This window comes from Gasterosteus aculeatus, chromosome 10, assembly GCF_964276395.1.
Source record: "Gasterosteus aculeatus chromosome 10, fGasAcu3.hap1.1, whole genome shotgun sequence".
Classification (NCBI taxonomy): Eukaryota; Metazoa; Chordata; class Actinopteri; order Perciformes; family Gasterosteidae; genus Gasterosteus; species Gasterosteus aculeatus.
The window spans coordinates 4,374,601-4,386,199 of record NC_135697.1 but is presented as its reverse complement, the minus strand read 5'-3'; the positions used below and the strand labels follow the sequence as shown (position 1 = coordinate 4,386,199).

The 11,599-nt window shown below is 46.6% G+C and overlaps 3 protein-coding genes across 6 annotated transcripts; all 3 read left to right on the top strand.

The window, feature by feature from the left end:
- The first annotated feature begins 254 nt into the window (after positions 1-254).
- tekt2 (tektin 2 (testicular)) lies at positions 255-4,266 on the top strand. Of its 4 annotated transcripts, none has more exons than XM_040189359.2 (10): positions 255-381; positions 1,392-1,582; positions 1,714-1,839; positions 2,051-2,256; positions 2,348-2,491; positions 2,565-2,679; positions 2,860-2,967; positions 3,111-3,254; positions 3,381-3,460; positions 3,854-4,266. In XM_040189359.2, exons 2-10 carry the CDS (start codon positions 1,427-1,429, stop codon positions 3,900-3,902), a joined length of 1,128 nt encoding a protein of 375 aa, XP_040045293.1. In that variant the 5' UTR covers positions 255-381; positions 1,392-1,426; the 3' UTR covers positions 3,903-4,266. The 4 variants fall into 4 exon arrangements, with proteins under 4 accessions (XP_040045293.1, XP_040045291.1, XP_077936930.1 ...); XM_040189357.2 differs by having other exon boundaries at positions 3,808-4,266; XM_078080804.1 differs by having other exon boundaries at positions 264-381; positions 1,420-1,582.
- Positions 4,267-4,733: 467 nt separating this feature from the next.
- LOC120826817 (free fatty acid receptor 3) lies at positions 4,734-7,119 on the top strand. The gene has a single exon (XM_040189360.2). It carries the CDS (start codon positions 5,662-5,664, stop codon positions 6,814-6,816), a length of 1,155 nt encoding a protein of 384 aa, XP_040045294.1. The 5' UTR covers positions 4,734-5,661; the 3' UTR covers positions 6,817-7,119.
- A 249-nt stretch (positions 7,120-7,368) lies between these two features.
- On the top strand, positions 7,369-10,814 carry LOC120826101 (free fatty acid receptor 3-like). The gene is made up of 3 exons (XM_040188064.2): positions 7,369-7,476; positions 8,375-8,442; positions 9,420-10,814. The coding sequence occupies exon 3, from the start codon at positions 9,457-9,459 to the stop codon at positions 10,486-10,488; it is 1,032 nt and encodes a 343-aa protein (XP_040043998.1). The 5' UTR covers positions 7,369-7,476; positions 8,375-8,442; positions 9,420-9,456; the 3' UTR covers positions 10,489-10,814.
- The last annotated feature ends 785 nt before the right edge of the window (positions 10,815-11,599 follow it).

The window sequence follows — 11,599 nt, the reverse complement described above, 5'->3', positions numbered from 1 at the left end:
CTGATCACATTAAATGTTTACGTGTGATTAAGTATTGTTGCACAAAATTCTACATCAGAATATGTTGCCGTGTTAAAAAGATGCTCCTATAGTATTTACATATGTGCACACATGTTATAGTCGTTTACCATTTAAGATTTTGTTGCAATAGTTGGATACTTTATATCAGATGTATGTGTTTTTATAATACGAGACGTTGGTGACGTGGAGTGACGTCACGGTCTGCCTCTGCAATAATACGGCCTGTTAAATCAAGTTACTGTCGCACAGGGACTGACGTCACGAACGTTGTCATGGTGATTTAAACTTGTCATTGGAAACATGGACCAGAAGAACTAACGGTAGTTACGCAACGACTAACTGAGCGTTCTAGAAAAACGGGTAAGTTTAATTCAATGAAACAAAACGTTGAGGTCCATTAAAAAAAAAAAACGTAACTTAAACTGTTTGATTCGTGTGCTTCGTTTTGGGCCGTAAGAGTAACGTCGCCCTTTACGGCCCGGACATCTCGTCAAAGTGAGCGTATCGCCATATATATATATAATATATCGCAAGATAACTTTAATAGCAACCTTCATTTAAGTCACCCATTTCTGTTAAGTTAAACATCTGGCTTCAAACTAACCGTAACGTATTCAGCGCTACATGAAAGTCGTGTGTGTGTGTTTTTTTCAGGAATCAGGAAACATTTATTGCCAAAATATGTCAAACATACAAGGAATTTGTCTTGGCGGTTGGTGCGTGACAGTGGACAGTGTAACAATAGACAACAAGACAGCAGTGCACAAGTAATAAAATAAAGTAAAATGAAATGCTAATGCAATGGGTTAGTATAAAACAAGAGAATAAAGTTAAAGTTAAGAATTTAAAATATTAAAAAAGTTTAAAAAAATGTAAGCATAAAGTGGACTATCGAACAAGTAACAAAGTGACGAGTGACGACAAAGTGAGAAATGACAGTTAAAGTGACTTCTTGGTGATGGAGCTGATGTTCAGCTCCCACTTGAGGTCCTGGGTGATGATGGAGCCCAGGAAACGGAAGGAGTCCACAATAGTGACGGGGGAGTCACACAGGGTGATGGGGGAGGTTGGGGCTCTGTTCCGCCGGAAATCCACAACCATCTCTACTGTCTTTAGAGCGTTGAGCTCCAGGTTGTTCTGGCTGCACCACGACACCAGATGGTCAGACCCATACTGCTGCTTAAATTAGTCGTCAACCGACTTTGTTTTCTAGGTCATTCAGACTGTGCAGATCTATGTCAATGTGATCATTTACTTCCAAAAGCCAAAACACTTCTATTTCCTCTTTGAAACGATCATGACTTGGTTATGAATTATGATTGAAGAAGGGTTTTAATATCCGATCTTAAACCAGTCGTGCACATGTGCAGTTTTTGGGGTGTTTGTGTGTTGCTGCAGCAGAAGGATGTCCGTGCCCCCTGCAAAGCCCGGCCTGCACCACAGTGTTTCAGAGTGGACCAGTAACAACCAGCAGCTGTCTGCCACTGCACAACATGAGCAACTCGTTTCCATGGTGATCCGGCAGGAGGGGAGGTCACTACGCAACGAGACCAACTGTAAGGTGGGTTCACGTTGGCGAGGGAACCTGCAGGAGAGCTCAACAGTCGGTGTCGCTCTACAGGAGAAACAATACTGCATAACATACGTATTGTCTACGCGTTACTCAACCGGTTATTTTTATTTTCTCCGTAGACAACCTGGGATGAGAGTGACACCTGTCGCAGGCTGAGAGACCGGCTGTGGGATGTTGCCCGGCGGAAAGAGGAGCTAGAAACCTGCGCACAGAAAGTGGATACAGAGATGGAGGCTCTGACTCTGGTGATTTATCCCAAAACTTCTGAAATGACTCAAGAGTGTCTCATTCCATGTATATAATAGTACAAAGAGTGTGGCCTTTTTTAAAGAGAAGTACAATACTTGTGTTTCCCTAAGAGTAGGAATCAATAATACTGGAATCACTTAATATTAAAATTCAGAGAATCGTGATCAGGTGTCTGAGTGACCTCAGCCTCCATGTTTCTTGGGACAGTCCAAAGAGCAGACGGAGCAGGCCCTGGCTGCGACCGCCCTTCCCCTGGAGGTCAGCTGTGAATGCTTAACGCTGCGGGACGGGCGGCGGGGCTACGAGCTCGCCATCGACCCCGTGGACCAACAGCTGAAACAAGAGGTGGCGCTGATTGAGAGAATGCAGAAGGTTCTGCAGCAGCACGTTGACAGGGCTTTCGAGCACTTGTGGTGAGGGAAGATACGGTGTGACGCAAAAGCCCGCGGAGGCATTTTCTGTTTATTGTTTTACTCTTTCTTTTTTTTTCTTCTTCGATCCTAGCGTTTTGCAGGAGGCTCGGCACCAGCTGACCGCTGACCTCCAGAACAAGATGGACGCCCTGGATATTGACATGTCGTGCCTGTCGCTTACTGTTCAGTCGCCCCAGATCTCCCTGAAGACCAACCCAACTCGCATACCGTCAGGGTAAACTCGGCATGAGGGTGATGCTTTTTTTTTCAACTTTCCCGTTTAACACGCTAAAATATCATTGTTGTAGTTCCTCCAACCCCCAAGAGTGGTCCCAGTTCAGCCAGTACAATGTGGCCCGTGCCCAGGAGGCCATGCACGTGTCACAGCAAATGAGGGAGGACATGAGTCTGACCAGAGTGCAGGTGTGCATGATCTTACCCCTGTTCATATTTGTAATGGAAATACTTTAGCTCAGGCCTGAATGAAACACAATTACTTATGCAGCCTATGTGAACAATTAGCTATCTGGGGCTGCAGTGCTGCTTTCATTTCTTTTGTCATGTCAAATATTGCACATTTGTTGCCCGTCCTGTTTCTCTCAGTTGCAGAATGAGTTGGACACTCAGCGCCGTGCCACTGAGTTCTCTCTTCGGAAGCGCAATCACCATGAAGAGCAGGCACGCGACGAGCTGGAGTGGCAAATAAGAAATGTGGGTTATGTAGTTCTATAATGGCAGGTTTCTATTGTTGTGATGAAATGTGCACGGACTGCAGCCGTTTGAATCCAGCCATGTTCCAGGAGCGTGAGAGGTTATTGTTTGCACGTAGTTTGATGGCCTCTGACTGCCTGCAGACTGAAGATGAAATGGCAGAGATGGAGAGAGACATCCACGGGCTGGATGCAGATCTACAGGTAAAGACGGCCTCCCTGAAACTGGCTCACACTCGACTGGAGAACAGGACCAACCGACCGGGCATGGATTTGTGCAGAGACGAGGTTTGAATAAAACACACGCTGTTCTATACCAAATGTAGAATTTAGCATCAGCAGCAGAAGTAACAGTGGTGATTCGGTCCTGGCGCTTAATGTGACTTTCATCTTTTCCATCCTGTTTGTTTGCAGGTGCAGCACGGCCTCGTTGAGGAAGTCCATCAACTGGAGGCCACAATTCTGACTTTGAAACAGAAGCTGTCTGAAGCTCAGTAAGTCTGAGGCAGATCACCAAGTGGATCTTATTGACCTTATTTTATTTTATTTATCTTATTCTGCAAAACGTGATTTTTCTTTTGATCAAGAAAGGTTACAGATTAAACCGATCACATTCCATGACACTAAATGATAAAGATTCAGTCATTCTTATAGTTTACTCTTTGGCATGTACAGTATGTATGCTGTTTGAGACGCTGCACATTTAGCCGATAAGAAGCCCCAGTAATAAATAATGGAAACAATACAAGATCCTATCTGCAGATCCGTAGCGGCTAATATAACCACAGTGTTTTAAAAAGGGAAAGAAATGCCTCTGACTCTTTGCCTCATGCTCGCTCAGACGCTCAATGCAGAAGATGAAGCTCCATCATTCCCGCATGTTGCAGGATCTTTCCAGAAAACAGGAAGCCTTGTCTCTGGAACAGCGAAGCATGAACACCCGCTCCCGCCTCGCAGCAACCTCCAGCACGGACAAGACGCCGCCGCTGCTGGTTCCACTCACAAACTCCAGCGGCAGGAGCAGCCTGCAGCTGGCTCAGTAACATGGGGTGGTGTCCAGTATGGGGGGGGGGGGGGCACGGAACTAAACACACATACATTAGCGTGAGTTGTTTGTTTTTCTGTCCACATTTGAGATACAGTTAAGTCTCTTAAAGTCTTAAGTTGATAAATGAATCATCCACGTTACTGCTGGAGGACACAACAATTTTCTATATTTATTTTAAAAAAAGAAGCATTCTCCTGAGCTTTAATGTGGATTGTGTGTTTGTTTCCTACCCCAATTAAACATTTGTGCAAATTCTGTGGTGTTGTAAAGTGAGTCGTCGAGAGTGTAACCATGGTAGAGCTGTTTAGGAGCAACGGAAGTCAGATGGCAGATGGCTATTGTCTTGTTTTTCACCGTGCGGCTCATGTTATCACAGTTTTACAAGTGTGTCAGAGAGCACTACGATGGCCGGTAGCGTAAATACGTTATAGGCTGTGGCCTCCGTGAAAAGGACACGCTCCCTTTGAATAATGAAAACTCCTAGTCCAACCTAATTATGAAAAAGGGGGAAACCATCCCCGGTTCTTTTTAATTCATGTCATTTTCTGCAAAGGAATGAGACATCTAATGGTACTGAGAATTCCCAGTAGAGAAAATAATATATATATATATATATATATATATATATATATATATATGCTGAAATGCCCAAATATTGTTTTAAGCGTCCACTTAAAGCATTCTGCATATGTGTACATGATGATATAAACAATATTCGAGCTAGATATACGATTTACGACCTTTTTGAGTCAGATAAACCAATTTCAAACTCTTTCGTGACTGACGCCTTAGCCGGAGCTAAAAATATGAAAGGTGAATGACGCTGGAGCTAATGCCGCTTTCACTTATTCTAATAAATTAGGTAAATATTACTCTAGATATCAGAAGAGTGACTATACACACATTTGTTTTGAGCAGTGGATCCATTCATACATCATCCAGACTATTCAAACAGCGTGCAAGTGTTTCCTTGGAAAAAACACTTCTTGGTATCCGTCACTCCGCTGCTTGTAAAATGCACCACCAGCAGGCCGCGGCGATTTTCTGCTCCATTTTCTACACCAAAAAACCTTTTCGCATTGCACCCCCACCTCTTACTCACAGAACTCGCGCTCAACCATAAAACGCAGAAAAGTGCCCAACGCGCCACAAACAAGTCAACGCTTTCACAGAGCCAAACACATCCTCTCCTCGCGTTGACCATCAACTTCAGCACATTTATGACTTGACTGCCTCCGCTCTCCAGTTCATTTCAGACAGCCACGTGCTTCCTGACACGCCAAATTAGTCTGAATCATTGCACTTAAGGGCCCAGATGCTACCTGTCTGTCGCCCTCCACTGACGGGGCATTAAGGCAGCCCGGTGCCGGCTAAATGACCCCCTTATGCATGAGTGGCTCCGTCTCCTTATCTGCACCTCGCCCCCTTCCTTCCCACCTTGTGGCCACCGCCTCCTTTTTCTTAATCTCCCAGATTTTGTCTCCTTCTTCCAGCTCAGTCCGACACACCATGGAAGTGCAGCAGCTGCCGGGAACGCAGAATCTGTCTTTTGGAAAGACGTGGTTAATAAATGGAGAGGACACGAGGACAACCGTGCACGTAACTACCAGTCAAATCATTTGACCGCCTTGAAGGACCGTCCCCGTCATGGTGAACTGGAGCCACGGTTTGCTTTTGGCCGGTCTTCCCTTGGCCCTCGGCCGCGATGAACACTCGCTGCTGCCTTCCAAGGATTATGCTGCCCTCTCCGTGTACACCTTCACCTTCCTGCTGGGCCTCCCCGCCAACGTGCTGGTCCTGATCGTGTACGCGCGCAAGGCCCACAAGCGCGGCGCCACGCCCAACGTGGTGTACGCGCTCAACCTGTGCGTGGCCAACCTGGTGCTCGTGGCCTGGCTGCCCGTCAAGGCCCTCGAGACTTTGCTTCAGGACTGGCGGCTGCCGGCCCCCGTCTGCCCCGTCTTCAGCTTCTTCCTCTTCTCCTCGCTGTACGGCAGCTGCCTGTTCCTCACCGCCGTGGCGACGGGCCGCTATCTCAGCATCGCCTTCCCGATCGTCTACAAGAGGTACCGGCGCGCTCGCATCTCTTGCTTCATCAGCGGCGTCCTGTGGCTCGCGGTGCTCTTGCATCTCAGCTTCGCCCTCGCCGCCGAAAGGGGGGCGAACTTCGTCTCCACCGAGGACGACACCTCGGCCTGCTACGTCCACTTCAACGGCTCCCAGCTGGCCGTCCTGCTGCCCCTGCGCCTGGAGATGGCCGTCGTCTGCTTTCTCCTGCCCCTCACCGTGACGTCATTTTGCACGCTGCGCTGCGTCACCCTGGTGTGGCGCTCAAACCTGCGGCCTGCGGGGAAGAGGAGGGTGCTGGCTGTCGCCCTCTCCACGCTCGCCGTGTTTGTGGTGTGCTACGCGCCCTACAACGCCTCGCACGTGGTGGGGTTCGCGTCGAACGCCAACGTCGGGTGGAGGACGTACGCCTTGCTGACGAGCTTCTTTAACGTTTTCCTGGAGCCCGCCGTCATGCTGATGCTGTCGCCGGTGGTGGGAAGAATCTGCGGACGGCAGAGCCAACTGAGCCGGGACGGACGGCGCCGCTATCGACGCAACAGCACCAACGGCGGTGCGAATGCCCGGGCGCCACACACGGTATCTGAGAGGAGCCAGGCGGGGGGCGAGGTGACCAGAGAAAGTCAGGAGAAGGCGGGACAGTGTGACACTCACGGTGCTCCCGGCAAGATGAGATCCGGGGTTCCTCCTCCTCACAGTAGCAAAGGAGCTGAAGTCGGTGGCGGAGGCGGCTGAAGGGGGGCGATGGCTTATGGCTCCGTCTGCTCCGAGCTGTAACCGGGGAAACACCACGTCACGGAGCTGCTGCGTGCAGAGACGTCTACTGAGATGATGAAATTAGTTATTAGTTCTGAATGTTAACATGTTAGGTTTGCAAGTAAAACAATTAAATCAAGTTACATGATTGTTGATTTGATTAAAAAAGCAAAAAGGAATGAGCATTTATAAACTAATTGTAAAGAATTTCATTTTTTGATATTTCCAGTCAATAGTAAAGTTAATACAGAAAATGTTTAATAAACTAAAATGTAAAACACATTTACACGAGACTATTATGTTACATTGATGGAAGAACGCTGATGAAATGCAGAAAAAGTGAGATCTCTTTACACAAATGGGAACACGGCATATGATACGTCCCCAGAGAGAGATAATAAGTGAGAAAGAGTGAGTCACCGCGACCACAGGTGACCCGTGAGCACGCGGGTCCGTGACTGGGCAGCGCCACGATAATCCAGTTCACTGCAGCAGAATGGGAGATGAGCCGTGGACAGACACTCGTTCACTGAGCACACACGCACTGATCACATGGTCCTCCTGCAGGAAACCATAGTATCTCCACCAAACGGGGAGATAACGACACGGAAGAGATCATGCTCAGGAAGATAATACAAGGTAAACACTTAATATATCAAGAAATTAAGGAAACAAAGAAAGAAATGATACAATTGAAGAGTGAAAAACCTTGTTCTGCTTTTAATGTTATTATGTTATTATAACGCTGAAAAACACGGCCGTCATAAAAATGTTAAACACAGTAAATCTTGGTGAACTGTCACATAGAAACCAGGCCTGGGCAAATTAAAGCATTGATTAACGCATTGATTAATCAATACAGACAATTATTTGATCACATGTTAACACAATGTTTTCATAATTGTCATTTTGAAAGTCTGTTGCTCACTGGGTCTGAATTTACATGGAGGGTAACTTGTTTTTCTATGATAATACAGATAAATGCCCTGATGGTGGCAAATAGCTTCGGTCTTATGTTTGATTTCATTTTTTTTTTTTATTGAATTAAGTTTAATGTGTTATTTAAGGGTAGTCTTTCTTTAAAAACCACATTTACAGCTCCTTTGGTTAGTTAATCAGTTTTTCATTTATTTCACTGTCAATGCAGAACTCATTTAAACGAAGTACCTTTTGCTACATAATCACATTAAATTGGGTTTATAAAATAACACACGTGTATTGCCGTACTATGTGATTCTGAGTCGTCTGCCCTCTGGTGGGCACCACACTAAGACGCATTCTCAGCAGCTGCTCTCCTCTTGTCATCCACAAAGAAAAGTTATGATGACACACTTCCACCTACACCGCGCTGCGCACAGACCACACAGTTGCTGAGAGACGTTGTTTAGACAGGCAGGAGAACCAAAGATTGAGCGCAGGACCTTATTAAATCCCCCCCCCCCCCCCCCCCTCCCCATTGATGTGAGATAGCAGATATTCAGCAGGATGTGCATATTAAGTGATGCCTCATGATCCGATCAAACACTCTGCTTCCCAGAGGCGAAGCTGCCAGAGCGCTGAACAGACGGCCGGTGATGGAGAGTCTGGTTGTTCAAGTTTAAAGAGGTGAGTTAGTAAAACGTCTAATGACTTAGGAGTTTTATATTTCATGTTTTTATTAAACCAAGTCTTGTTTAACAGTTAAACAGTTTTTAACAGACTATTAGTGAAGCTTTAAGGATTCTTCCTCAGTTTACATGAAGAGATTAACCAATTATTATTTATTTGATTTATATACATACATATATATATATATACATACATATATATATATATATATATATATATATATATATATATATATATAGAAGCACCAATCAGGTTAAGGAAAACGTATTATTATCTAGCCTTTTTAAATATAGTATTTGGGATTTTTACATTTTTGAAGATGACCCTTTTTAGTATGCAGGCGGCTTTGGGTCGAGCGACAGGCTAAAGAAGTGGATTCATGTAAAAAATAATATATAGTGTGATATGTACTGAGACAACCAACGCACAAAGGCCTTTTCATGTAGATTTCTTCTTTCTCAAGTTGAAAATATCAATTTAAATCCCTGGTTTAAGTGAAAAAAAAAACGTTTTAAAGAAGATTACAAATACTGGCAGTTTGTGCAATTTGTGAAGAAAAAGCTCTACGTCTTTCTACTAGTTCTACTAGTTCTTCAACTATTGCAGTGTTGTAGTGAGTAGTCAATTAGTGAATGGACTGTTTTTTTTATGGTAAGCATGCTCACAATGGCAACGTTTGGCATAGTGTGTTGATGTATTTGTGTAGATATCTTCCCCAAAAAGCAAATGGCATTTCAGATTGTTGATGGATAAGCTGATAAGTGCTTCATCCTGTGGGAACAACAACGGTCAAGATAACAAATCCACAATTGTCAAGCACAAACTTTTCCCAAAGTTGTGGGTCTCCGACCGCTATTCATAGAGCCAAACCAAACTCTTTATAAATTGCATCAATCAGTTTCCAAAGTGTGAATATGGCTCAAAAATATCCTCCTTGAGTTCTGCTCACATGATTTTTGTTGTCCTGCGTTTAGTGTCTGAGCGAGTCCGTCCTTTGGGTGAGCAGCCGCGATGTTGTGCGCTCACCAGCTGTTGCTGGCCGTCTACATAGTCACCTTCCTAATGGGGGTCCCTGCCAACATCCTGGCCTTCTGCACCTTCTGCCGCAAGGTGCGACGCCGGGCGGCCCCGATAGACATCCTCCTGCTCAACCTCACCATCTCCGACCTCGTCTTCCTGGCCTTCCTGCCGTTCAAGATGAAGGAGGCGGCCGACGGCATGTTGTGGTTGCTCCCCTACGCCCTGTGTCCCTTCACCGGTTTCCTGTTCTACGCCACCATCTACAACAGCACGCTGCTGCTCACGGCCGTGAGCGTGGAGCGCTACTTGGGGGTGGCCTTCCCCCTCAGGTACTCCCTGTGTCGCAGGCCTCGCTACGCCGTGCTGGCCACCGTGCTGTTCTGGGTGGTGACCTTTCTGAACCTCAGCATCGTCTACATCATGCCGTACGCCCAGTGGAGCAAAGGAGCGGGCGGCGACGGCGGCAGCAACGGCAGCAGCAACGGCAGCAGCAACGGCAGCGTGCTGCGCGCCGGCAGCGTGCCCGTCTCACCTCCGCCCACCTGCTACCTGGATTTCAGCCCGGAGGAGCTGAACATCGTGCTGCGGGTGCGCCTGGAGCTCTTCTTGGTTCTCTTCTGCGTGCCCTTCCTCATCTGCTGCTTCTGCTACGTCAACTTCATCCTCATCCTGTCGCGCCTGCCGAACATCGGCAGGCGGCGCAGGATGCGCGCCATCGGCCTGGCGTTCGGCACCCTGACAGTGTTCACCGTGTGCTTTGGGCCCTACAACGCCTCCCACGTGGTGGGGTACGTCCGGCAGGAGAGCGAGGAGTGGAGGAACATGGCGTTGCTCTGCAGCACCTTAAACGCCTGCCTGGATCCCATCATCTTCTACTTCTCCTCGGCGGCTGTCAGAAGCATGTTGAACCACTGCCTCAGCAACATCACGGCCAAGCTGCACATCCTGAGGTGGGGGGGCGGCGGGGGTCCTCACCAGAACCCCTCCAAGACAGACAACTACAAGGAAGAGCCTCTTCCGTGAACATCTTGGAATGTAAATGACGGTGGGCTTGTTTATTTCATGGAGGACAAAACCACTGAGCGTGGCGAGAGGAAAGGTTCATATCCTTGTTTCACGTGGTGCCTTTAAACGTATTATTAATCTCCAGCACACCTTTCATACATGTTGTCCAACGTGGAAACACGGCGGTTTATCTTTCAGTTAATCATCTGCTGATTCCGTTCCTGCCGAGCTGCAATATAAGAAGCTTGTGTTGAGTGATTTCCTTGCTCATTAACAAGAACTTGACACAAAAGAGGACTGTGACGTTTTTGTACAAACTTTAAATAAAATCGTGACATTGGCATTTAAAAGTTGTAACTGATCATTTTCTACGTAGAAAAGCGTTTTATCAATGTGCCGTTACAGAATGGTGAAGAGTCACCTCTGAGGTGCGCTGGGTGGAGCGTCACACTGAACAAAGCTGGTCACGCACGGCGTCCTGTGAGGTCGGTCGAGGACGGACACCGAGGTGCACACGTCACGGGACCCCGCGCAGCCTCCTGGAAGTTTAAAGTGGACCCGTTTTAAAGATTCAAATTGAAAAACGTGTGTGTTTGTTTTTTAAGAGAAACAAACACGGCCATCGGTTTAAACGCGAGCGGCCGTGACTCACCGAGCAACGAGGCCGCTGTTTAATCAAAGGAGTGTTTTATAGGATGAAGCAATTAAAAAGCAGGGGATGTTACGTAAGCAGGAAATGGAGACGTTACCGTCCTCGAGGTAATTTGGAGTTATAAGCAGGCAGGGAGTGTAAACACTGACATTACACAGGAACAGTTATAAAGTATTTATTTTAAAGGCCGAGGCGCTGATAACCTGCGGCCACTTCCTGTCAGTAATAATGAACCTATGAAGGTGAAGCATATGAGCAGATAACACGGCCTGTTGCTTCATTTACCACTTTGTTGTGTACGCATATAATTTATAAAAGTAAATGTAATCCCTTGTTCCTCAGCAGGTAACGATGCAGTTGGCTTGACTTCCCGTAGAATAATAGGATGCACTAATCTGCTCTACGCATTTCCATAAAAACTAACAAATATCTGAAAAATGTGTATTTCTGATTCGGCGTGGAGGTTTTGAAGTAAAC